The sequence below is a fragment of the Somniosus microcephalus genome, chromosome 15 (assembly GCF_052327205.1).
Source record: "Somniosus microcephalus isolate GS21.2 chromosome 15, FLI_Smic_1.0, whole genome shotgun sequence".
Taxonomy (NCBI): Eukaryota; Metazoa; Chordata; class Chondrichthyes; order Squaliformes; family Somniosidae; genus Somniosus; species Somniosus microcephalus.
Window position 1 is genome coordinate 126,591,076 of NC_141001.1, and position 27,746 is coordinate 126,618,821.

Below are 27,746 nucleotides of genomic sequence, written 5' to 3' on the forward strand. Positions count from 1 at the left end.
AGTACTGCCCCTCCGACAGTGTGGCGCTCCCTCAGTACTGCCCCTCCGACAGTGCGGCGCTCGCTCAGTACTGCCCCTCCGACAGTGCAGCGTTCCCTCAGTACTGCCCCTCCGACAGTGCGGCGCTCCCTCAGTACTGCCCCTCCGACAGTGCGGCGCTCCCTCAGTACTGCCCCTCCGACAGTGCGGCACTCCCTCAGTACTGCCCCTCCAACAGTGCAGCGTTCCTTCAGTACTGACCCTCCGACAGTGCGGCGCTCCCTCAGTACTGCCCCTCCAACAGTGCAGCGTTCCTTCAGTACTGACCCTCCGACAGTGCGGCGCTCCCTCAGTACTGCCCGTCCGACAGTGCGGTGCTCCCTCAGTACTGCCCCTCCGACAGTGCAGCGCTCCCTCAGTACTGCCCCTCCGACAGTGCGGCGCTCCCTCAGTACTGACCCTCCGACAGTGCGGCGCTCCCTCAGTACTGCACTGGGAGTGTCAGCCTAGATTTTTGTGATCAAGACTCAGAGGCGAGAGTGCGACCCACTGAGCCACGGCTGATGATTGGATAAATACTTGAAAAGGAAAAATTTGCAGGACTATGGGGAAAGAGCAGGGAGTGGGACTAATTGGAGAGCTCTTTCAAAGAGCCGGCACAGGCATGATGTACCGAATGGCCTCCTCCTGTGCTGTGTGATTGTATGAAATGATCGGTGAATGGCCAGCGCTGAAGTGATCAGGCAGCAGGTAAATGTACAGCATCAGCAAAAGCTCCAGATGTTTCGGGTTGTGTGCCGTCCTCCTGCGGGTACTGACCCTCCTGGACTGGATGAAGCCTCTCGGGACTGGCTGCCCTCCGACCCCTACCCAAGGGCCACTCGTCGACTGTCAGCACAGATGTAAGATTCGCAATTTTCAGCAAAAATCACGCAAGAAAACTGGATAAAATAAGACTGTTTATTGACCAAAGTAAGCTTGCACAGAAAAACCTTTGATAAAAGGGCATACAAAATGGCCGCCAGACCCCGTGATCAGTTTATGAACCATTTTATTTCTGTTACTGCAAGCCAGACAGGCTTGTGGATTGAAGACAGTGAGCCCACGAAAGCCAGTCTCTGGGAACCGAAACTCAGAGCAACAGCATACATATTCAATGGATTATAAGTACAGGATGGGGCCCATCAAGATATGGGCGGACAATGTAAAAACACTTATACCCATTTATCGTACAAAGGAAAAACCGTTTAGCAGCCATCAAGGAAAATGTCCGGACCGATCAATATGCGAACCGAGCCACGGTGACAATGCAAAAGACATTGAAAGACATTATCGGCCAGGAAGGCCAGTTTAAGTTATCACCGGCTCCGTTACAAGACAAAGCGCCCCTGCAGAGATTTCTGCCCGCCAAAATTAATACAAAGACAGGACTATGATTTGGCGGGAGATAAGACTGTCCCAAAAGAGTATAACTATGGATTGAAAGTCCATCTAAGTTACTTCGGACTTCGGGTTACTTGAACAACTTCTTCTTCACTGCCACGGCTTCTTGTTGGGCGACTTCAGGCTTCCATTTCTTCAAGAACTTTCTTCTACGAGGAACGAAAGAAGGGCGGACGGTGCCCGGATCGGCGCCTCTTCCACTTCGGCAGATCGATGAAAACGTTTTCGTCTTTTTAAAGACGGACGGTTTCGGTAAAGGGACAACGTGGTCGGTGTTCAGCCAAACAAGGCTCGGCCACGACGAGAAGACGACGAGGGTGGCCCGGGTACTGGGGTCGGGAGATCATCGACGACCCAGGCCGACGGAGAAGAAACCCTCTGGAGAACCGGCGATCGATGCCACAAGATTCTCCCAAGTGCATAGCCTGCATCTGGGTCTGCTCCATGAACCCAAATTGACTTAGTGGATCTCAACCTTAACGAGCGCTCATCGAGGCTGGGTCTACCCCACCGCCTCGAGGGAGGAGAGAATATCGACTGCGCCAGAAGTTTCCAAATCCACGTGACGACGGAAAGCGGTGCCAAAAAGGCTGCGAACCCCCCCTTTCTCGCGATTTCGAGAGTGGTGAGCATGATCCCAAGTTCCCCAGGTCGAAACTTAGTTTAGGTATAGGGGAGGGAGTTAAGGGAAATCGTAATGTGTTTCCCCTTTTTCGATGTGCCGTGTGTTCCCCATTTCCATAGAGTCAAGTTCATAAATTTGTGCATGATTGTAGTAACTTTAATCTGTGCCTATGACATGTATTTTGTAATGCTTCAAACTGTTTAAAAATAAAAGCATCCATTTCGTGCTATTCAACCTGGTCTATTGAGTTCTTTCTCTGCACTACTGTTCTCTGCACCTAAGTCCAAGGTCTAGAACTGTAGGGGGGAGTGGGTCGAACCACTCAAGGGTAATTATTGCACGAAGCCTGGCAGGAGACCAGAAAGAGCAAGAGAAACCCCCTACACAGACAGGAAATACCCGCCAGACCCTGGCCTGGAGTCATCCACCTTCTGCTGCTGGCGGGGGTGCTGAGTATTCCTCGGCAGTGAGACCCTGGCGAGTTTATGGGTTCACTATCCCAAGGGGTAACTAATTCTAGTTAATGCAATCAGGACTGAGCAAATCCACACAGAGCGGGAATCAAACCTGGGACATTCCTAAGAACATAAGAAATAGGAGCAGGAGTCGGCCATTTGGCCCCTCGAGCCTGCTCCGCCATTCAATGAGTTCATGGCTGATCTCCTACCTCATCTCCACTTTCCTGCACTATCCCCATATCCCTGGATTCCCTTAATATTCAAAAATCTATCGATCTCTGTCTTGAATATACTCAACGACTGAGTCTCCACAGCCCCAGAGATTCACCACCCTCTGAGTGAAAAAATTTCTCCTCATCTCAGTCCTGAATGGCCGACCCCTTATTCTGAGACTGTGACCCCTGGTTCTAGACTCCCCAGTCAGAGGAAACATCCTTCCTGCATCTACCCTATCAATCCCTGTAAGAATTTTGTATGTTTCAATGAGATCACCTCTCATTCTTCTAAACTCTAGAGAATATAGGCCTAGTCTACTCAATCTCTCCTCATAGGACAATCCCCCCATCCCAGGAACCAGTCTGGTGAACCTTCGTTGCACTCCCTCTATGGCAAGTATATCCTTCCTTAGGTAAGGAGACCAAAACTGTACCCAATACTCCAGGTGTGGTCTCACCAGGGCCCTATATAATTGCAGTAAGACATCTTTACTCTTATACTCAAATCCTCTTGTAATAAAGGCCAACATACCATTTGCTTTCCTAATTGCTTGCTGTACCTGCATGTTAACTTTCAGTGATTCGTGTACAAGGACACCCAGGTCCCTCTGAACACCAACATTTCCCAATCTCTCACCATTTAAAAAATACTCTGCTTTTCTATTTTTCCTACCAAAGTGGATAACCTCACATTTCTCCACATTATATTCCATTTGCCATGTTCTTGCCCACTCACTTAGCCTGTCTATATCCCCTTGAAGCCTCCTTGCATCCTCCTCACAACTTACATTCCCACCCAGCTTTGTATCATCAGCAAACTGGGATATATTACATTTGGTCCCCTCATCCAAATCATTGATGTAGATTGTGAATAGCTGAGGCCCAAGCTCTGATCCTTGCAGTACCCCACTAGTTACAGCCTGCCAACCCGAAAATGACCCGTTTATTCCTACTCTCTGTTTTCTGTCCATTAACCAATCCTCAATCCATGCTAGTATATTACCCCCAATCCCATGAACCCTAATTTTATTTAATAACCTCTTGTGTGGCACCTTATTGAATGCCTTCAGAAAATCCAAATACACCACATCCACTGGTTCCCCCTTATCTATTCTGCTAGTTACAACCTCAAAAAACTCTGCCCAATCCTATTATTATTTTCTAAGTGCCCTGTTACCACGTCCTTAATAATAGATTCTAGCATTTTCCCTACTACTGATGTCAGGCTAACTGGTCTGTAGTTCCCCGTTTTCTCTCTCCCTCCTTTCTTAAATAGTGGGGTTACATTTGCTGCCTTCCAATCCGCAGGTACCGTTGTTCGCTGATGATTGCACACTGTTCAGCACCATTCGAGACTCGTCAGATACTGACGCAGTCCGTGTCCATATGCAGCAAGACCTGGACAACATTCAGACTTGGGCTGACAAGTGGCAAGTAACATTCACACCACACAAGTGCCAGGCAATGACCATCTCCAACAAGCGAGACTCTAACCATCTCCCCTTGACATTCAATGGCATTACCATCGCTGAATCCCCCACTATCAACATCCTGGGGGTTACCATTGATCAGAAACTGAACTGGACCAGCCATATAAATACTGTGGCTACAAGAGCAGGCCAGAGGCTGGGTATTCTGCGGCGAGTGTCTCACCTCCTGACTCCCCAAAGCCTTTCCACCATCTACAAGGCACAAGTCAGGAGTGTGATGGAATACTCTCCACTTGCCTGGATGAGTGCAGCTCCAACAACACTCAAGAAGCTCGACACCATTCAGGATAAAGCAGCCCGCTTGATTGGCACCCCATCCACCACCTTCAACATTCACTCCCTCCACCACCGGCGCACTGTGGCTGCAGTGTGTACCATCTACAAGATGCACTGCAGTAACTCGCCAAAGCTCCTTCAACAGCACCTTCCAAACCCGCGACCTCTACCACTTAGAAGGACAAGGGCAGCAGACACATGGGAACATCACCACCTACAAGTTCCCCTCCAAGCCACACACCATCCTGACTTGGACCTGTATCGCCGTTCCTTCACTGTCGCTGGGCCAAAATCCTGGAACTCCCTTCCTAACAGCATTGTGGGTGTACCTACACCATATGGACTGCAGCGGTTCAAGACGGCGGCTCACCACCATCTTCTCAAGGGCAATTAGGGATGGGCACTAAATGCAGGCCTAGCCAGCGCCGCCCACATCCCATCAATGAATTAAAAAAAAGAATCTAGGGAATTTTGGAAAATGACAACCAATACATCCACTATCTCTATAGCCATCGCTTTCAAAACCCTAGGGTGTAGGCCATCAGGTCCAGGGGATTTATCGGCTTTCAGTCCCCTTAATTTCTCTGGTACTATTTTTTTGCTAAAATTAATTTCTTTCAGTTCTTCATTCTCGCTGGAACCTTGGTTCTCCACTATTTCTGGGAACTTTTTTGCGTCTTCTTCCGTGAAGACAGAAACAAGTATTTGTTTAATTTCTCTGCCATTTCCTTATTCCCCATTATAATTTTTTTAGCAGCACGGTGGCATAGTGGTTAGCACTGTTGCCTCACAGCGCCAGAGACCCGGGTTCGAATCCGGCCTCGGGCGACTGTCTGTGTGGAGTTTGCACATTCTCCCCGTGTTTGCGTGGGTTTTCTCCGGGTGCTCCGGTTTCCTCCCACAGTCCAAAGATGTGCGGGTTAGGTTGATTGGCTATGATAAATTGACCCTTAGTGTTAGGGGGATTAAATACGTGGGGTTACGGGAATAGGGTGGGATATGTGTCGGTGCAGGCTCGATGGGCCGAAATGGCCTCTATCTGCACTGTGGGGTTTCTGTGATTCTGTGAATTTCTCCTGTCTCAGCCTGTAAGGGACCCACATTTACTTTTGCTAATCTTTTCCTTTTTACATACCTATAGAAGCTTTTACAGTCTGTTTTTATGTCTCTCACTAGTTACTCTCATATTCTATTTTCCCTTTCTTTATCAATTTCTTGGTCCTCCTTTGCTGAATTCTACAATCCTCCCAATCCTCAGGCTTACTGCTCTTTTTGGCAGCATTATAAGCCTCTGGCCTGGAGTCATCCAAAAATCTGCATGCAAGGCCATTCTGCTGGTGGGGGGGCTGGTTATTCCTCGGCAGTGAGTTTATTGGCTCATTAGCCCAAGGGGTAACTAATTCTAGTTACTGACCAAATCCACACAGAGCGGGAATTCTTTAAAAATTCGTTTATGGGATGTGGGCATCGCTGGCAAGGCCGGCATTTATTGCCCATCCCTAATTGCCCTTGAGAAGGTGGTGGTGAGCCACCTTCTTGAACTGCTGCAGTCCGTGTGAAGGTACTCCCACAGTGCTGTTAGGGAGCGAGTTCCAGGATTTTGACCCAGCGACGATGAAGGATTGATGATATACTTCCAAGTCATATGGTGTGTGACTTGTAGGGGAACTTGGAGGTGGTGGTGTTCCCATGCACCTGCTGCCCTTGTTATTCTAGGTGGAAGAGGTCGCGGGTTTGGGAGGTGCTGTCGAAGAAGCCTCGGCGAGTTGCTGCAGTGCATCTTGTAGATGGTACACACTGCAGCCACGGTACGCCGGTGGTGGAGGGAGTGAATGTTTAAGGTGGTGGATGGGGTGCCAATCAAACAGTCTGCTTTGTTCTTGAGTGTTGTTGGAGCTGCACTCATCCAGGCAAGTGGAGAGTATTCCATCACACTCCTTACTTGTGCCTTGTAGATGGCAGAAAGGCTTTGGGGAGTCAGGAGGTGAGACACTCGCCGCAGAATACCCAGCCTCTGACCTGCTCTTGTTGCCACAGTATTTATGTGGCTGGTCCAGTTAAGTTTCTGGTCAATGGTGACCCCCAGGACGTTGATGGTGGGGGATTCGGCGATGGTAATACCTTTGAATCAAAGGTGGCACATTCCTGGTGGGACATTCCTGGTCTCCATGAATCTGTGCTCGAGTGTGTAGAGCAGCCAGACTGGACCAGCCCCCCCTGAACTCACAAATTCAAATCCTAACACAGCTAGTTGTGAAATTGAATTTGATAAATCTGGTGATTCGTGGGCTGGCACCAGATAAAATGACCATGGAAGTAGTGGATTGCTGTAAAAACTCCGACTGGATCACTGATGTCTTTCAGGGAGGGAAGCTGCAGCCCTGCTCAGTCTGGCCCACGTGATTCCAGCCCCACACTACATGGTTCACTCTGAACGCCCTGTGAAGTGCCCTAGCAAGCCTCTCACGGCCAATAACAGCAGCCTGTCCAGTGTCACAGCAGACAACAAGGAGACCGGGCGGTGCTTTCATACACAGAGGCATCAGGGCTGGCGGTGTAACCGAAGCCTCCCGTTAGTCGATACTCTGTAACCGGAACCTCCCGTTAGCCGAAACTGTGTAACCAGAGCCTCCCATTAGCCGATACTCTGTAACCGGAACCTCCCGTTAGTCGATACTCTGTAACCGGAACCTCCCGTTAGTCGATACTCTGTAACCAGTGCCTCCCATTAGCCGATACTCTGTAACCGGAACCTCCCGTTCGTCGATACTCTGTAACCGGAACCTCCCGTTAGTCGATACTCTGTAACCAGAGCCTCCCATTAGCCGATACTCTGTAACCGGAACCTCCCGTTAGCTGATACTCTGTAACCGGAACCTCCCGTTAGCCGAAACTGTGTAACCGGAACCTCCTGTTAGTCGATACTCTGTAACCGGAACCTCCCGTTAGTCGATACTCTGTAACCGGAACCTCCCATTAGTCGATACTCTGCAACCGGAACCTCCCGTTAGTCGATACTCTGTAACCGGAACCTCCCGTTAGTCGATACTCTGTAACCAGAACCTCCCATTAGTCGATACTCTGTAACCGGAACCTCCTGTTAGTCGATACTCTGTAACTGGAACCTCCCATTAGCTGATACTCTGTAACCGGAACCTCCCGTTAGTCGATACTCTGTAACCAGAACCTCCCATTAGTCGATACTCTGTAACCGGAACCTCCTGTTAGCCGAAACTGTGTAACCGGAACCTCCCGTTAACGGATATTCTGTGACCAGAACCTCCCATTAGTCGATACTCTGTACCGGAGTCTCCCATTAGTCGATACTCTGTAACCGGAGTCTTCCATTAGCCGATACTCTGTAACCGGAACCTCCCATTAGCCGATACTCTGTAACCGGAACCTCCCGTTAGTCGATACTCTGTAACCGGAACCTCCCATTAGTCGATACTCTGTAACCGGAACCTCCCATTAGTCGATACTCTGTAACCGGAACCTCCCGTTAGTCGATACTCTGTAACCGGAACCTCCCATTAGTCGATACTCTGTAACCGGAACCTCCCGTTAACGGATATTCTGTAACCAGAACCTCCCATTAGTCGATACTCTGTAACCGGAGTCTCCCATTAGTCGATACTCTGTAACCGGAGTCTCCCATTAGTCGATACTCTGTAACCGGAGTCTCCCATTAGCCGATACTCTGTAACCGGAGTCTCCCATTAGCCGATACTCTGTAACCGGAACCTCCCGTTAGTCGATACTCTGTAACCGGAACCTTCCATTAGTCAATACTCTGTAACCGGAGTCTCCCGTTAGTCGATACTCTGTAACCGGAACCTCCCGTTAGTCGATACTCTGTAACCGGAACCTCCCGTTAGTCGATACTCTGCAACCGGAACCTCCCGTTAGTCGATACTCTGTAACCGGAACCTCCCGTTAGTCGATACTCTGTAACCAGAACCTCCCATTAGTCGATACTCTGTAACCGGAACCTCCTGTTAGTCGATACTCTGTAACTGGAACCTCCCGTTAGTCGATACTCTGTAACCGGAACTTCCCATTAGCCGATACTCTGCAACCGGAACTTCCCGTTAGTCGATACTCTGTAACCGGAGTCTCCCGTTAGTCGATACTCTGTAACCGGAGTCTCCCATTAGTCGATACTCTGTAACCGGAGTCTCCCATTAGTCGATACTCTGTAACCGGAGTCTCCCATTAGCCGATACTCTGTAACCAGAGCCTCCCATTAGCTGATACTCTGTAACCGGAGTCTCCCATTAGCTGATACTCTGTAACCGGAGTCTCCCGTTAGTCGATACTCTGTAACCGGAGTCTCCCATTAGCTGATACTCTGTAACCGGAGTCTCCCGTTAGTCGATACTCTGTAACCGGAGCCTCCCATTAGCCGATACTCTGTAACCGGAGTCTCCCGTTAGTCGATACTCTGTAACCGGAACCTCCCGTTAGTCGATACTCTGTAACCGGAACTTCCCATTAGCCGATACTCTGTAACCGGAGTCTCCCATTAGCTGATACTCTGTAACCGGAGTCTCCCATTAGCTGATACTCTGTAACCAGAGTCTCCCATTAGCTGATACTCTGTAACCGGAGTCTCCCATTAGCTGATACTCTGTAACCGGAGCCTCCCATTAGCCGATACTCTGTAACCGGAGTCTCCCGTTAGTCGATACTCTGTAACCGGAACCTCCCGTTAGTCGATACTCTGTAACCGGAACCTCCCATTAGCCGATACTCTGTAACCGGAGTCTCCCATTAGCTGATACTCTGTAACCGGAACCTCCCATTAGCCGATACTCTGTAACCGGAACCTCCCGTTAGTCGATACTCTGTAACCAGAGTCTCCCATTAGCCGATACTCTGTAACTGGAGTCTCCCATTAGCTGATACTCTGTAACCGGAGTCTCCCATTAGCTGATACTCTGTAACCGGAGCCTCCCATTAGCCGATACTCTGTAACCGGAGTCTCCCGTTAGTCGATACTCTGTAACCGGAACCTCCCGTTAGTCGATACTCTGTAACCGGAACCTCCCATTAGTCGATACTCTGTAACCGGAACCTCCCGTTAGTCGATACTCTGTAACCGGAACCTCCCATTAGCCGATACTCTGTAACCGGAGTCTCCCATTAGCTGATACTCTGTAACCGGAACCTCCCATTAGCCGATACTCTGTAACCGGAACCTCCCGTTAGTCGATACTCTGTAACCAGAGTCTCCCATTAGCCGATACTCTGTAACCGGAACCTCCCGTTAGTCGATACTCTGTAACCGGAGTCTCCCATTAGCTGATACTCTGTAACCGGAGTCTCCCGTTAGTCGATACTCTGTAACCGGAGTCTCCCGTTAGTCGATACTCTGTAACCGGAACCTCCCATTAGCCGATACTCTGTAACCGGAACCTCCCGTTAGTCAATACTCTGTAACCGGAGTCTCCCGTTAGTCGATACTCTGTAACCAGAGCCTCCCATTAGCCGATACTCTGTAACCGGAACCTCCCGTTAGTCGATACTCTGTAACCGGAGTCTCCCATTAGCTGATACTCTGTAACCGGAACCTCCCGTTAGTCGATACTCTGTAACCGGAGTCTCCCATTAGTCGATACTCTGTAACCGGAACCTCCCGTTAGTCGATACTCTGTAACCGGAACCTCCCGTTAGTCGATACTCTACCTCCTTTGCTCTGGTTGGCACTACCAGTGGAGAGGTGTTCGTGCAGGTCATTCCCTGTTGAAATTAATTGCAATGATTGTAATAAACTGCGAGTCCAATGACGGATATTTCCAAACCATTTTCTGGTGTACAAGTTGCTCTACTTACAATGAAACCGCATTTTAGAGCTTGCATAGAATAAAATCCGGCAATGCCGTAGTGGTTGGATCCTGTAATGAGAATGAGACCCAGTAAGGCACAGCACACTGTACAGATTCCCCCTCAACCCTCCCCATCCGTCCCAACAAAGGTAGTTAGCAGCAAGTAAGAGATAAAGGCACCTGAGCAATTCAGAGACCAGTAACAAGAGCTGCTTTTTGTAGTCACTGTTGTAATGTAAGAAACGCAGCAGCCAATTTGCGCACAGCAAGATCCCACAAACAGTAATGAGATAATGATCAGGTAATCTGTTCTAGTGATGTTGGTTGAGGGATAAATATTGGCCCCAGGACACCGGGGAGAACTCCCCCCTGCTCTTCTTCCAATAGTGGCCGTGGGATCCTTTATATCCACCTGAGAGAGCAGACGGGGCCTCGGTTTAACGTCTCATCCTGAAAGATGGCACCTCCAACAGTGCAGCACTCCCTCAGTACTGTCCCTCCGACAGTGCAGCACTCCCTCAGTACTGCCCCTCCGACAGTGCAGCTCTCCCTCAGTACTGTCCCTCCGACAGTGCAGCTTTCCCTCAGTATGGCCCCTCCGACAGTGCAGCACTCCCTCAGTACTGCCCCTCCGACAGTGCAGCGCTCCCTCAGTACTGTCCCTCCGACAGTGCAGCACTCCCTCAGCACTGCCCCTCCGACAGTGCGGCGCTCCCTCAGTACTGCCCCTCCGACAGTGCAGCGCTCCCTCAGTACTGTCCCTCCGACAGTGCAGCACTCCCTCAGTACTGTCCCTCCGACAATGCAGCTCTCCCTCAGTACTGCCCCTCCGACAGTGCGGCGCTCCCTCAGTACAGCCCCTCCGACAGTGCAGCGCTCCCTCAGTACTGTCCCTCCGACAGTGCAGCTCTCCCTCAGTACTGTCCCTCCGACAGTGCAGCTTTCCCTCAGTACGGCCCCTCCAACAGTGCAGCACTCCCTCAGTACTGCCCCTCCGACAGTGCAGCGCTCCCTCAGTACTGTCCCTCCGACAGTGCAGCACTCCCTCAGTACTGCCCCTCCGACAGTGCGGCGCTCCCTCAGTACTGCCCCTCCGACAGTGCAGCGCTCCCTCAGTACTGTCCCTCCGACAGTGCAGCGCTCCCTCAGTACTGTCCCTCCGACAGTGCAGCACTCCCTCAGTACTGTCCCTCCGACAGTGCAGCACTCCCTCAGTACTGCCCCTCCGACAGTGCAGCACTCCCTCAGTACTGCCCCTCCGACAGTGCAGCACTCCCTCAGTACTGCCCCTCCGACAGTGCAGCGCTCCCTCAGTACTGTCCCTCCGACAGTGCAGCGCTCCCTCAGTACTGCCCCTCCGACAGTGCGGCGCTCCCTCAGTACTGTCCCTCCGACAGTGCAGCTCTCCCTCAGTACTGCCCCTCCGACAGTGCGGCGCTCCCTCAGTACTGCCCCTCCGACAGTGCAGCGCTCCCTCAGTACTGTCCCTCCGACAGTGCAGCACTCCCTCAGTACTGTCCCTCCGACAGTGCAGCTCTCCCTCAGTACTGCCCCTCCGACAATGCAGCACTCCCTCAGTACTGCCCCTCCGACAGTGCGGCGCTCTCTCAGTACTGCCTGTCCGGCCCTGTCCAATTTAGCCCCCAAAATGTTCATATATTACAGAGATAGAATCGTAGAATTTGTACTCCCTCAGTACTGCCTGTCTGACAGTGCAGCGCTCCCTCAGTACTGCCCCTCCGACAGTGCGGCGCTCCCTCAGTACTGCCTGTCTGACAGTGCAGCGCTCCCTCAGTACTGCCCCTCCGACAGTGCGGCGCTCCCTCAGTACTGCCTGTCTGACAGTGCGGCGCTCCCTCAGTACTGCACTGGGAGTGTCAGCCCGGATTTTATGCTCATGTCTCTGGAGTGGGACTCAAACCCACAACCTTCTGACTCCGAGGCTACCACTGAGCCACGGCTAACACTCTAAATACCCAGAGAGTCTCTCCACGATCTCTGTGCAGGGTTTGATACAGGGAATGAGTTGTACTCTTCCATCACCTGCTGCCCAGCTCTATGGCACTGCATTGTGGGTCCGACTCCTACCTGTCCAAATGCAGCCTGTACATTTCCAGCAATAATTTCTCTTCTGGCCCCCACAGTCCCACCTCCAGAGCCCCACAGGGATCTATCCCTGGGCCTGCCCTTCATCACCTGCATGCTTTCTTGCAAGACACCAAGGCCCATCAGCCCATCAGCCAGATCCTCGTTGCCCTACCTTGTCTCCATTTCGCCCAACCTAGAAAGTTTAAACTACTCGTCTTCATCTTCACATCCCTCCATGGCCCCGCCCCATCTCTGAAACCTCCTTTCTACCCCATCCTGCTCCTATTAAATCTGCTTCCACCATCCTATCAGGCAGCACGTTCCAGATCACAACAACTCACTGCGTAAAAACATTCTCCTCATCTCCCCTCTGGTTCTTTTGCCAATCACCTTCACTCTGTGTCCTCTGGTTACCGACCCTCCTGCCACTGGAAACAGTTTCTCCTTATTTACTCCATCAAAACCCCTCATGATTTTGAACACCTCTATTAAATCTCCTCTTAACCTTCTCTGCTCCAAGGAGAACAATCCCAGCTTCTCCAGTCTCTCCACATCACTGAAGTCCCTCATCCCTGGAACCATTCTAGTCAATCTCCTCTGCACCCTCTCCAAGGCCTTGACATCCTTCCTAAAGTGTGCTGCCCAGAATTGTTCACAATACTCCAGCTAACCCGTGTTTTATAAGGTTTAGCAGAACTTCCTGGCTTTTGTACTCTGCCTCTATTTATGAAGCCCAGGATCCTGAATACATTTTGGACCAAGCTTCGGTTGCTCCTCCTACTCTCTCCCTCTCTGACCTGCTGTCTGATTCCTATCTATTTCCATTTCTCAATCCTGTGGGATTTGTTAATATTGCCAGCACGATATAAATACAAATTGTTGTTGCTGCGGTTTTAGTGTTTGACACGGATTATTTTGGAAAAAGTGCAATTCAACTATTTGTGCCATTACAAGAGATCACCTGAAGCTCTACCACTGGAAGAGATCTGATACTGCCTTGAGATCTTTGTTAAAATTTGAGTTCAGATTACTTTTTTACAAATTCTAAGATTCTATCTCTGTAATATATTAACATTTTGGGGGCTAAATTGGACACGGCCCGAAAATGGCGCGGGGATCGCGTTGCGGGATTATCCCGCGCCTGTTGAGTCCGACGCAGGCAGCATGCTAGTGCTAACTGCGTTGTTTAATGGCTGCACGCCTCAGCAGGGGGCCAATATTGTGACAGCCTAGCATCAGTTAAAGCCAGCCTGCACTTCTTAAAGGGGAGGTGCATTGAGGCTGGAGCAGGTGCTGGAAGTCATGCAGGAAGACATTCTGACCTGGGAAAGACTGAATAATGGCGCAATAGGGGAGAGGGCATTCTCCAAAGCTCTTGGACGCTGCACGGGAGGCCTTGGTGGAGGAGGTGGACAGGAGGAGAGAGGTCCTGTTTCCACAGAGGGCCAGGAGGCCCTCCAGACAAACTTTGCAAAGACAGTGAGAGCAGATAGCTGTAGCAGTCAATGCCAGGAGTCAAGCCCCGAGGACCTGGATGCAGTGTCGCAAGAAGTTCAATGACTTCACACGGGTGGTCAAGGTCAGTGAATGCATCTTCAAATGCCACATCCTACCAACTGCACCACTAGCCTCAGCTACTGCTCAATGCACCACACCCCCATCACTCACCTACCAACAATCTCCATCAATCATGACTCAAACCTCACATTCATAATTTCATGTCACCCTCACGCACTTACCACTGCTGCAAGCCTCACGCCCACATCTCACAGCTTTCACACACTGTCAGCTATTCAACCATGACAGCCACATCTCCCAAACAGATTGCATTACACTCACTGACACACTTCCTTCCTTCAGGGTAATTTTTCATCCTGAAATGAGCTTCCGACCACATATCCGCAGCATAACTAAGACCGCCTATTTCCACCTCCGTAACATCACCCGTCTCCGCCTTTGCCTCAGCTCATCCGCTGCTGAAACCCTCATCCAGGCCTTTGTTACCTCTAGACTTGACTATTCCAATGCACTCCTGGCTGGCCTCCCACATTCCACCCTACGTAAACTTGAGGTAATCCAAAACTCGGCTGCCCGTGTCCTAATTTGCACCAAGTCCCGTTCACCCATCACCCCTGTGCTCGCTGACCTACATTGGCTCCCGGTTAAGCAACACCTCAATTTCAAAATTCTCATTCTTGTTTTCAAATCCCTCCATGGCCTCGTCCCTCCCTATCTCTGTAATCTCCTTCAGCCCCACAACCCCCCCCCCCCCCCGAGATATCTGCGCTCCTCTAATTCTGCCCTCTTGAGCATCCCTGATTATAATCGCTCCACCATTGGTGGCCGTGCCTTCTGTTGCCTGGGCCCTAAGCTCTGGAATTCCCTGCCTAAACCTGTCCGCCTTGCTACCTCTCTTTCCTCCTTTAAGACGCTCCTTAAAACCTACCTCTTTGACCAAGCTTTTGGTCACCTGCCCTAATTTCTCCTTATGTGATTCGGTGTCAAATTTTTTGTCTTTTAATACTGCTGTGAAGCACCTTGGGACGTTTTACTACGTTAAAGGCGCTATATAAATACAAGTTGTTGTTGTTGCAGTACAAGGTGATGCATAACTGGGGACAGGCGTGGCTGCATTTCCTTACCCCCATGGAGGAGACAGTGTTCGCTATTACTGGAGTGGCCATCGCTGAGCCTGGGGCTGAAACGATAGAAGGTGCTGCTATCCCTACACCTAATGCTCCTTATCACATCCCACTTCCCCCTCATCCCACAATCTCTTCAGATTTACAAGCTGCACATGGTGTAAGCCTGCAACTCTTACATTCCCTCCCTCCCTGCACCGCAACACTGCCCTTGCGCCTTTTTCCTTTCAGATACCCAAGAACTGCCACCTGGCCAGGCACTGGTGGAAGAGCAACAGGTGGAAGAGGAAGAAGACAATGATGATAAAGAAACACCGTCACTTGATTTCACACTCGCAGCCACCAGCTCCGATACTGATAGTGCGTGTAATTTAGAGGATAGCTCAGAGGTGGGATCTGCTCATGGTGAGACACCGGGCACGAGTAGTTTGCAGCCAGGGCAAGAGGCAAGGGTAGCGCAGGTGCCAGCTCACCGGAGGGTGAGGTCGTACACGAGTTCTGCTGCAGAGGACTCAGATGAGCACTTTGATGGGGCAGGCTAGAAACATAGAAGATAGGAACAGGAGTAGGCCATTCAGCCCCTCAAGCCTGCTCCGCCATTCAATGCAATCATGGCTGATCATCCAAACTCAGTACCCTGTCCCTGCCTTCTCCCCATATCCCTTGATCCCTTTAGCCTTAAGAAATATATCTAACTCCTTCTTGAATATATTTAATGAATTGGCCTCAACTGCCTTCTGTGGTAGAGAATTCCGCAGGTTCACCACTCTCTGGGTGAAGAAATTCCTCCTCATCTCTGTCCTAAATGGCTTACCCCTTATCTTTAGACTGTGACCCCTGGTTCTGGACTCCCTGACCATCGGGAACATCCTTCCTGCAGCTACAGAAGAAAGCTGATGGGTCTGCACAATGAAATGCTCGGTGCATTGGCAGGCCTGCCAGAAAGCCTGCGTGCAATGTCAAGGATCATGGAGGAGTCCAGCACCAACTTGGCGCAGAGCTTGGAGCCCATCCTTTCCAGCATGGAAGTGATGGCCAACTCCATTTGCACACTTGTGGACCCAACCATGATGCAGTGTCTGATGGCCGATGTCTCAGCTTCCATTGCAGCACAAGCTCAAGCCACCCAAAGTCTGAGTGCTGCAATGGAAGCTCAGACTGCTGCCATTATGGCTGCGGATACCAGTATTCAAAGGGGCTTGCAGGGTATCACAGCAGTCCAGCATTCTGTCCTCCAACAGATTACTAGGATTGCTGAGGCACCGCTCCGAGGGAGTGGCAATGGTTCCGTGGAGTATGAACCTGCCGTTCTCTCTCAGGATGACAGCATTCATCCTCCCACCACTGCCACTCCACCAGTGCCCTTGCTGTTGCCTGTCAGCCAGCCAGCCCAGACTGCTGCCGCCAAGGCCGAGATGGTGCAGTCCGAAGCCGGGCCTTCTCGGCCCAGAGCTGCTCGAGGTCATCCTCCAAGGCCATTTGCAGTCTCCCCCACTGAATGTCAGCAGCCTTCCACCAGCCATGCTGCAGCCACTGGGGTAGCACTGCGTAGGAGCACTAGGACAGGCAAAGGCACACTGAAGATAGGCACTAAGGGAATGCACAAGGGTGATTAGTTGACGTTTGTATGCAATATGGCATGCTTTGATTTATAAATTTGGTTTGGAATGTTTGTTTTGTGTTGGCTTTTATTTTTGCATTGTGGCCAAGCAGACGCTGTGCTGGTCAGTTCGAGGGAATGGTACGGCGTGGGACTGTAGGTGAATGGGGAATTGGAGTTGCATTTACTGGTATCGCAGTCGGATGAGTTGTTCATGGACAGCCCAGCCATAAAGGAGCTGTCTAGGTTGCCTCCTCCTCCTCCTGCTCCTCAGCGTATAGCTGGTGGCAAGGACTGTGCCCTCATGCTGGCGAGGTTGTGCAGCATGTAGCCACAAATCTTGACATCTGCTCTGCCGAGTACTCTAGGGTTGCCTCCAGAGCAGTCTAGGCAGTGGAAGCGTTGTTTTAGCATTCCAATGGTGTGCTCTATCACATTTTGTGTGGCAGCATGGCTTTCGTTGTATGCCCATGTGTGGTTGGGTTACACAGTGGAGTCATGAGCCGGGTGGTCAGCGAATAGCCCTTGTCACCCAATAGCTACCCTCTAGTTTGTCGTGGCTGCAATGCAGATGGCACAGGGGACTGTCATAGAATGAAGGCATCATGACTACCGCCAGGATATCAGGCATTGACCTGCATGATTCACTGCCGATGGTCGCACACCAGCTGGACGTTGAGTGGAATCCCTTTCGGTTGCGATACATTTCAGAGTTGACATGCGGCGCCCACAAAGCGATGTGCGTGCAGTCATGGGGAAGCCTGCAATCCTCACGAAGCCGTGTGCTCGCTCCATCTGCTGGTCTCTGGCAGGATGACAGGTACCTTACCCGTGGCTTTACAGCGCGTCACTGATCTCCACCAAGCTGGTCTGCAGCAGAGTGGCGGGAGCGATGATGGCGAAAGGGTACATGAAAGTGGGGACTTCACTCAACGTGCTTCCACTTCTCACCCATTTTCCCCTCCCCTTAACCAGTAACCAACACGCTGCCTCGTGTCCCGATGGCCCAGTCTGCCCCTGCACAGGTGTAGGTGGAGCAGTCTTTGGAGGGGCCCTCATGGGCTTCAAAACCCAGAGGTTATCAGCCAAAAGCATCTCAGCAATCAGGATAGGGATGTGAGCAGCCTGCCTTGACCTCTGCTGAAGCCACTGGGGTTGCACCATGTAGAAGTGGTAGGAAGCGTAAGTTGAAGAAATTGTAATTCACCAAAAGTATGCACATGAGTGTTTGGCAAAATGTTATGTTAAGTTTCCTTTTTTTATAATGCCACATAAAATTTATTGATTTACACCACTTCAACGTCTTCCCCAATATTGTGTCCCGAGTGTCAACTTGCCCTTTCACTTGTTTCATGATGAATATCAATACATGACGGGACCCATTGGGCGGATGTGCAATGGGTGGATACACAGTTGAAGGACTGTTTAGTGCAAAGTGGGGGTGGGGATGGGAGCGGATCGCAGGATTTCATTTGTTATGTGTCACACTAGGTGGACCTTTGCGATATTGGGGAATCCTGGGCAACAATGTACACGGTTGGTCTGGCAATGGGTGCTTCCTCCTCCTCCTCCAAAGATTAGCGATGAGCACCTACGTTGTCTTTTTTTATTCGTTCATATGATCTGGGCGTCGCTGGCAAGGCCAGCATTTATTGCCCATCCCTAATTGCCCTTGAGAAGGTGGTAGTGAGCCGCCGCCTTGAACCGCTGCAGTCCGTGTGGTGAAGGTGCTCCCACAGTGCTGTTAGGGAGGGAGTTCCAGGGTTTTGACCCAGCGACGATGAAGGATCGGCGAAATACTTCAAAGTCAGGATGGTTGGTGACTTGGAGGGAAACTTGGAGGTGGTGGTGATCCCATGCGCCTGCTGCCCTTGTCCTTCTAGGTGGTAGAGGTCACGGGTTTGGGAGATGCTGCCAAAGAAGCCTTGGCGAGTTGCTGCAGTGCATCTTGTAGATGGTACACACTGCAGCCACGGTGCGCCGGTGGCGGAGGGAGTGAATGTTTAAGGTGGTGGATGGGGAGCCAATCAAGTGGGCTGCTTTGCCCTGGATGGTGTCGAGCTTCTTGAGTGTTGTTGGAGCTGCACTCATCCAGGCAAGTGGAGAGTATTCCATCACACTCCTGACTTGTGCCTTGTAGATGGTGGAAAGGCTTTGGGGAGTCAGGAGGTGAGGCACTTGCCGCAGAATACCTATCCTCCGACCTGCTCTTGCTGCCACAGTATTTATGCGGCTGGTCCAGTTAAGTTTCTGGTCAATGGTGACCCCCAGGATGTTGATAGTGGGGGATTCGGCGATGGTAATGCCATTGAATGTCAAGGGGCGGAGGTTAGACTCTCGCTTGTTGGAGATAGTCATTGCCTGGCACTTGTGTGGCGCAAATGTTACCTGCCACTTATCAGCCCAAGCCTGAATGTCGTCCAGGTCTTGTTGTATGGACTGCTTCATTATCTGAGGAGTTGCGAATGGCGCTGAACACTGTGCAGTCATCAGCGAACATCCCCATTTCTGACCTTATGTTGGAGGGCAGGTCATTGATGAAGCAGCTGAAGATGATTGGGCCTAGGACACTGCCCTGAGGAACTCCTGCAGTGATGTCCTGAGGCTGTGATGATTGACCTCCAACCACCACAACCATCTTCCTTTGTGCTAGGTATGACTCCAGCCAGTGGAGAGTTTCCCCCCCCCGATTCCCATTGACTTCAGTTTTACTCGGGCTCCTTGATGCCAGAGTCGGTCAAATGCTATCTTGATGTCAAGGGCAGTCACTCCGATGACACCTTCCATCACTTTGCTGATGATTGAGAGTAGACTGATGGGGCGGTAATTGGCCGGGTTGGATTTGTCCTGCTTTTTGTGGACAGGACATACCTGGGCAGTTTTCCACACTGTCGGATAGATGCCAGTGTTGTAGCTGTACTGGAACAGCTTGGCTAGAGGCTCGGCCAATTCTGGAGCACAAGTCTTCAACACGATGGCCGGGATGTTGTCGGGGCCCATAGCCTTTGAAGTATCCAGTGCACTCAGCCGATTCTTGATATCACGTGGAGTGAATCAAATTGTCTGAAGACTGGCATCTGTGATGGTGGGGACCTCAGGAGGAGGCCGATAAGGATCATCCACTCGGCACTTCTGGCTGAAGATGGTTGCAATCACTTCAGCCTTGTCTTTTGCACTCACGTGCTAGGCTCCACCATCATTGAGGATGGGGATATTCATGGAGCCTCCTCCTCCCGTTAGTTGTTTAATGGTCCACCACCATTCACGACTGGATGTGGCAGGACTGCAGAGCTTTGATCTGATCCATTGATTGTGGGATCATTTAGCCCTGTCTATAGCATGCTGCTTTCGCTTTTTAGCATGCATTTAGTCCTGTGTTACAACTTCCTCAGGTTGGTATCTCATTTTTAGGTACACCTGGTGTTGCTCCTGGCATGCTCTTCTGGCAAAGGGTCATCGACCTGAAACGTTAACCCTGTTTCTCTCTCCACAGACGCTGCCTCACCTGCTGAGTATTTCCAGCATTTTCTGTTTTTATTTCAGATTTCCAGCATCCACAGTATTTTGCTTTTTCTCTTCTACACTCCTTATTGAACAAGGGTTGCTCCCCTAACTTGATGGTAATGGTAGAGCGAGGGATATGCTGGGCCATGAGGTTACAGATTGTGGTGGAATACAATTCTGCTGCTGCTGATGGCCCACAGCGCCTCATGGATGCCCAGTTTTGAGCTGCTAGATCTGGTCTGAATCTATCCCATTTAGCACGGTGGTAGTGCCACACAATACGATGGAGGGTGTCCTCAGTGTGAAGATGGGACTTTGTCTTCACCGTGACTGTGCGGTGGTCACTGCTACCAATGCTGTCATGGACAGATGCATCTGCGACAGGTAGATTGGTGAGGACGAGGTCAAGTAGGTTTTTCCCTCGTGTTGGTTCTCTCACCACCTGTCGCAGGCCCAGACTGGCAGCTATGTCCTTCAGGACTCAGCCAGCTCAGTCAGTAGTGGTGCTACCGAGCCACTCTTTCTGATGGACATTGAAGTCCCCCACCCAGAGTACATTCTGTGCCCTTGCTACTCTCAGTGCTTCTTCCAAGTGGTGTTCAACATGGAGGAGTACTGATTCATCAGCTGAGGGAGGGCGGTAGGTGGTAATCAGCAGGAGGTTTCCTTGCCCATGCTTGACCTGAAGTCATGTGACTTCATGAGGTCTGGAGTCAATGTTGAGGACTCCCAGGGCCACTCCTTCCCGACTGTATACCACTGTGCTGCCACCCCTGGTGGGTCTGTCCTGCCCGTGGGACAGGACATGCCCAGGGATGGTGATGGAGGAGTTTGGGACATTGGCTGAAAGGTATGATTCTGTGAGTATGACTATGTCAGGCTGTTGCTTGACTAGTCTGTGGGACAGCTCTCCCAATTTTGGCACAAGTCCGCAGATGTTGGTGAGGAGGACTTTGCAGGGTCAACTGGGCTGGTTTGCCGGTGCCGTGTCTGTAGCCGGTGCCGAGGTCGATGCCGGGTGGTCCGTCCGGTTTCATTCTTATTATTGTGTTTCGTCGTGGTTTGTTACAACCGAGTGACTTGCTGGGCCATTTCACAGGGCAGTTAAGAGTCAATCACATTGCTGTGGGTCTGGAGTCACATATCGGCCAGACCGGGTAAGGACGGCAGATTTCCTTCCCTAAAGGACATCAGTGAACCAGATGGGTTTTTATGACAATCCGATAGTTTCATGGCCACTATTACTGACACTAGCTTTTTATTCCAGATTTATTTAATTTACTGAATTTAAATTCCCCAGCTGTTGGTGCGGAGAACTTTGCAGGGTTGCCTGAGTTGAGTGTGCCATTGTGTCCAAAGTCGATGCTGTGTGGTCCGTCTGGTTTTATTCTTTTCCCTGCAATCCTGTCTGCAGTGCAATGTTGTGCAGGACGCAGCAAAGCACTATCATTCTGGACACCCTGGCTGGTGCATATTGAAGAGCGCCTCCAGGCCTATCTCGGCACCTGAAGCGCAACTTCAACATGCCAAAGGCTTGCTCCAGGACACGCCTGGTGGTCATGTGGCTCTTGTAGCACTTCTGCACCTCATTGGTGGGGTTCCTCACAGGTGTCACGAGCCAAGTTTGAAGTGGCTATCCATCGTCTCCTATGAGCCAGCCCTTAAGTTTGCTTTCTGGAATGAAAAGATCTGGAATGTTGGACTGTCTCAGTAGAAAGGCATCGTGACAGCTCCCAGGGAATCTGGCGCACACCTGTATGAACCTCTTCTCGTGGTTGCACACCAGCTCAAATCAAAATCAAATCAAATCAACTTTTATTGTCATTGTTAGTGCACAAGTGCAGTACAACGAAATGTAGGCTTGCGGCTCCCGAGAGTGTACATCGATGAGTAATATCCCCTGTGGTTTATAAAAACTCCTGGTTACTGTGGTGGTGCTCGGATTGCTACGGGTGTGCATTCAATGGCAACCTGCACCTGGGGGAATCCAGCCAGAGGGGCAAATCCCAGTGCCTGCTCATTCTAGCTATTGTCATCACAGGGGAAGTTTACATAATTGTTGGCCCCGGCAATCAATCCATCAGTGACCTGACTCACACATCTATGTCCAGCCGACTGCGAGATCCTGGATATGTCGGCGGTAGCGCCTTAGAAGGATCTAGAGGCAAAAACGTTGAGGACTGTGGTCACTTTCACAGCCGCTGGGAAGCCATGCCCAGCAGGTCCAGCTGGGAGCAGGTCTTCCTAAAGGAAGTTACAGATGTCTGCCAGCGCCTGATGTGACAACCTCAGCCAGTAGAAGCACTGCTCTTCCGAGAGGTCATAGAAACATAGAAGATAGGAGCAGGAGGAGGCCATTCAGCCCGTCGAGCCTGCTCCGCCATTCGATGTGATCATGGCTGATCATCCAAACTCAGTACCCTGTCCCTGCCTTCTCCCCATATCCCTTGATACCTTTAGCTCTAAGAAATATATCTAACTCCTTCTTGAATATATTTAAAGACTTGGCTTCAACCGCCTTCTGTGGTAGAGAATTCCACAGGTTCACCACTCTCTGGGTGAAGAAATTCTTCCTCATCTCTGTCCTAAATGGCTTACCCCTTATCCTTAGACTGTGACCCCTGGTTCTGGACTCTCCGACCATCGGGAACATTCAACCTGCATCTAGTTTGTCCAGACCTGTCAGAATTTTATAAGTTTCAATGAGATCCCCTCTCATTCTTCTAAACTCCAGCGAGTATAAGCCCAATCGACCCAATCTCTCCTCATACGTCATTCCTGCCATCCCAGGGATCAGCCTTGTGAATCTTCGCTGAACTCCTTCCATGGCAAGAACATCCTTCCTCAGATAAGGCGACCAAAACTGCACACAATACTCAAGGTGTGGTCTCACCAAGGCCCTGTACAACTGCAGCAGGACATCCTTGCTCCTGTACTCAAACCCTTTCGCTATGAAGCCCAACATACCATTTGCCTTCTTCACCGCCTGCTGCACCTGCATGCTTACCTTCAGCGACTGGTGCACAAGGACACCCAGGTCTCGTTCCACTTCCCCTTCTCCCAATCTATTGCCATTCAGATAATAGTCTGCCTTTCTGTTTTTGACACCAAAGTGGATAACCTCGCATTTATCCACGTTATATTGCATCTGCCATGCTTCTGCCTAATCACCCAACCTGTCCAAATCATCCTCGCAGCACACACGCCCACCCAGCTTTGTGTCGTCTGCAAACTTGGAGATATTACATCTAGTTCCCTTATCTAGATCATTAATGTATATTGTGAATAGCTGGGGTCCAAGGACCGATCCCTGCGGTACCCCACTAGTCACTGCCTGCCACTCGGAAAAAGGCCTGTTAATTCCTACTCTCTGCTTTCTGTCCGCCAACCAGTTCTCTATCCAAGTCAATACCTTGCCCCCAATCCCATGTGCCTTAACTTTACACGCTAATCTCTTATGTGGGACCTTATCAAAAGCCTTTTGCAAGTCCAAATACACCACATCTACTGGTTCTCCCTTATCTATTTTCCGTTACATCCTCAAAAAATTCCAGTAGATTAGTCAAGCACGATTTACCTTTTGTAAATCCATGTTGACTTTGTCCGATCCTGTCACTGTTCCAGGGAGCAGTGAGGCGAGGAGGAGCCCGGTAGAAAAACCGGCGCGAGCACCGAGGCCCGACCAGTTCCAGGGAGCAGTGAGGCGAGGAGGAGCCCGGTATAAAAACCGGCGCGATCACCGAGGCCCGACCAGTTCCAGGGAGCAGTGAGGCGAGGAGGAGCCCGGTAGAAAAACCGACGCGAGCACCGAGGCCCGACCAGTTCCAGGGAGCAGTGAGGCGAGGAGGAGCCCGGTAGAAAAACCGGCGCGAGCACCGAGGCCCGACCAGTTCCAGGGAGCAGTGAGGCGAGGAGGAGCCCGGTATAAAAACCGGCGCGAGCACCGAGGCCCGACCAGTTCCAGGGAGCAGTGAGGCGAGGAGGAGCCCGGTAGAAAAACCGGCGCGAGCACCGAGGCCCGACCAGTTCCAGGGAGCAGTGAGGCGAGGAGGAGCCCGGTATAAAAACCGGCGCGAGCACCGAGGCCCGACCAGTTCCAGGGAGCAGTGAGGCGAGGAGGAGCCCGGTATAAAAACCGGCGCGAGCACCGAGGCCCGACCAGTTCCAGGGAGCAGTGAGGCGAGGAGGAGCCCGGTAGAAAAACCGGCGCGAGCACCGAGGCCCGACCAGTTCCAGGGAGCAGTGAGGCGAGGAGGAGCCCGGTAGAAAAACCGGCGCGAGCACCGAGGCCCGACCAGTTCCAGGGAGCAGTGAGGCGAGGAGGAGCCCGGTATAAAAACCGGCGCGAGCACCGAGGCCCGACCAGTTCCAGGGAGCAGTGAGGCGAGGAGGAGCCCGGTAGAAAAATCGGCGCGAGCACCGAGGCCTGCAGAGAGCAGCGAGGAGGAGGCTGGCTTAAAAAACCGGCGGCAGTTGCGAGGCCCGACCACTCGGAGCAGCAGAGAGCAGCGAGGAGGAGGCCGGCTTAAAAACCGGCGGCAGCTGCGAGGCGTACCAAATCAACAGCAGAGGAGAGGGGTAAATAGTAATCAGTGTGTGACGTCACCAGGGAGCAGCTGGTGCAGTCGGGAGAGCAGGAGGCCAGTAACTCTTATATAGGTGGAGCTGTTGCTAAACCCGAAACACTACAGTGTAGTGTCTCCCACCCTTCCACCTCCTCTAACCTTTTAGGGGTTAGGGGAAGTTGAAAAGGTAGGTTCAATTTATTTTATTTCAGGAGCCTAACCTAGGTGGAAAAGGTTCCAGGACAGGAGGCGGCAGTGAAAATACAACACCAGAAAACAGGTAGGTGACTGGTTGGTGAGTACTTTCACAAACTTATTCTAAGTAGAATTCAATAATTAAGCTAAATCGTAGTAAATAAAAAGGTATTGTAAGGGTTAAGTCATGGAAGGGCAGCTCAGACCCGTGTCATGCTCCTCCTGTGCCATGTGGGAAATCAGGGACACTGTCCCTGACAACTATGTGTGCAGGAAGTGTGTCCAGCTGCAGCTCCTAGCGGACCGCATGGCGGCGCTGGAGCTGCGAATGGACTCACTCTGGAGCATACGCGATGCTGAGGATGTTGTGGATAGCACATTCAGTGAGTTGGTCACACCGCAGGTAAAGGCTAGCTCAGACAGTAAATGGGTGACCAAAAGGCAGGGTAAAGGCAGGAAGGTAGTGCAGGAGTCACCTGCGGTCATCTCCCTCCAAAACAGGTTTACCGTTTTGGGTACTGTTGGGGGAGATGACTTATCAGGGGAAGGCACCAGCAGCCAGGTTCAGGGCACCATGACTGGCTCTGCTGCACAGAAGGGCGGGAAAAAGAGGGATAGGGCTATAGTGATAGGGGATTCAATTGTAAGGGGGATAGATAGGAGTTTCTGTGGCCGAGACCGAGACTCCAAGATGGTATGTTGCCTCCCTGGTGCACGGGTCAAGGATGTCTCGGAGCGGGTGCAGAGCATTCTGAAGGGGGAGGGGGATCAGCCAGTTGTCGTGGTACATGTAGGTACCAACGATGTAGGTAAAAAGAGGGAGGAGGTCCTACAAGCTGAATTTAGGGAGTTAGGAGCTAAATTGAAAAGTAGGACCTCAAAGGTAGTAATCTCTGGATTGCTACCAGTGCCACGAGCTAATAAGTTTAGAGAGAGTAAGATAGATAAGCTAAATACGTGGCTTGAGCAGTGGTGCAAGGGAGAGGGATTTAAATTCTTGAGGCATTGGAACCAGTTCTTGGGGAGGAGTGACCTGTACTAAGGGGACGGTCTACACCTGAACTGTGAGGGAGCCGATGTCCTCGGGGTAATATTTTCTAGGGCGGTTCGGGAGGATTTAAACTAATTTGGCAGGGGGATGGGAACCTAGGTAGTGGAAAAGAGGGAAGTCATATGAAGTCAGAAATAGATGGTAGAAAGGTGAGAAGCAATAAGCAAAGGAGAGAAACACAAAGGGCCAAACTAATTCATAATGAGAGTGTGAAAAAAGCAAGCCTGAAGGCTTTGTATCTTAATGCTAGAAGCATTAGGAACAAGGTGGATGAATTAGTTGTGGAAATAGAGGTAAACAAGTATGATTTGATTGGGATTACAGAAACATGGCTGCAGGGTGGGCAAGGCTGGGAACTTAACATCCAGGGATATACAATATTTAGGAAGGATCGGCAAAAAGGTAGGGGAGGTGGGGTAGCATTGCTGGTAAAGGAGGGGATTAATGCAATGGAAAGGAAGGATATTAACTCGGATGAAACGGAATCTGTATGGGTAGAAATGAGAAATAGCAAGGGGAGGAAAACGTTAGTGGGTGTGATATATAGGCCTCCAAATAGTAATATGGAGGTGAGGGAAGGCATAAAAAGGGAAATTAGAGAAGCGTGCGATAAGAGCACAGCTGTCATCATGGGTGACTTTAATTTACATATTGATTGGACTACCCAAATTAGTAAAAATTCTGAGGAGGAGGAATTCCTGGAATGTTTTCGGGACGGTTATCTGGACCAATATGTCGAGGAGCCGACTCGAGATCAGGCCATTTTAGACTGGGTATTGTGCAATGAGAAGGGACTTATCAGCAATCTTCTTGTACGAGGCCCCTTGGGTCAGAGCGATCATAATATGATCGAGCTCTCAGTCGAGATGGAGAGTGAGGAAATTGAATCAGAGACTAAGGTCCAGAACTTAAATAAAGGGAATTACGAGGGTATGAGACGGGAATTGGGTAAGATTGATTGGGTGGTGTTTCTGGGGGGATTGACAGTGGAGAGACAATGGCAAGCATTCAAAGATAGAATGGAAGAATTCCAGAACATGTTTATACCGGTTTGGCATAAAAATAAACCTAAAAAGGTGACTCAACCGTGGATAACGAGGGAAATTAGGGACAGCATAAAATCAAAAAAAAGGGCATATCAACTGGCAAAAAAAAGCACCAGACCGGAAGATTGGGGGCAGTACAAGATACAGCAAAAGAGGACAAAGGGATTAATCAGGAAGGGGAAAATAGAATACGAAAGTAAACTTGCAGCAAACATAAAGACAGACTGCAAAAGCTTTTATCGGTATATCAGGAGGAACAGACTGGTAAAATCCCAAGTCGGTCCCTTGCAGTCCGATTCGGGAGAATATATAATGGAGAATAAGGAAATGGCAGACCAATTAAACTCATACTTTGGTTCTGTATTCACAAAGGAGGACACAAATAACCTCCCAGGAATATCGGCAAACATAGGGACTAATGAGAGGGAGGAGCTGACAGAAATTAGTATCTCTAGGGATATGGTGTTGGGTAAGTTGAGGGGACTGAAGGCCGACAAATCCCCGGGGCCTGATAAACTACATCCTAGGGTACTTAAGGAGGTGGCCCTGGAGATAGCAGATGCTCTAAGGATCATCTTCCGGAACTCCATTGACTCGGGAACAGTACCCGTGGATTGGAGGGTAGCTAATGTTACCCCAATATTTAAAAAGGGGGGTAGAGAGAAAGCAGGGAATTATAGACCAGTAAGCCTTACATCGGTTGTGGGCAAAATGCTAGAGTCCATTATTAAGGATAAAATA

The 27,746-nt window shown here is 50.7% G+C and overlaps 1 protein-coding gene across 1 annotated transcript in view; it reads right to left on the reverse strand.

The window, feature by feature from the left end:
• LOC147107226 (uncharacterized) overlaps positions 1 to 27,746 on the reverse strand; it is a 364,341-nt gene that overhangs the window by 166,348 nt on the left and 170,247 nt on the right. The window contains exons 4-5 of the mRNA XM_086008443.1: positions 10,322 to 10,383; positions 10,175 to 10,228 (exon numbers count right to left, since the gene is read on the reverse strand). Coding sequence (XP_085864569.1) covers positions 10,175 to 10,228; positions 10,322 to 10,383 — 116 coding nt within the window. The remainder of the gene's footprint in view (positions 1 to 10,174; positions 10,229 to 10,321; positions 10,384 to 27,746) is intronic.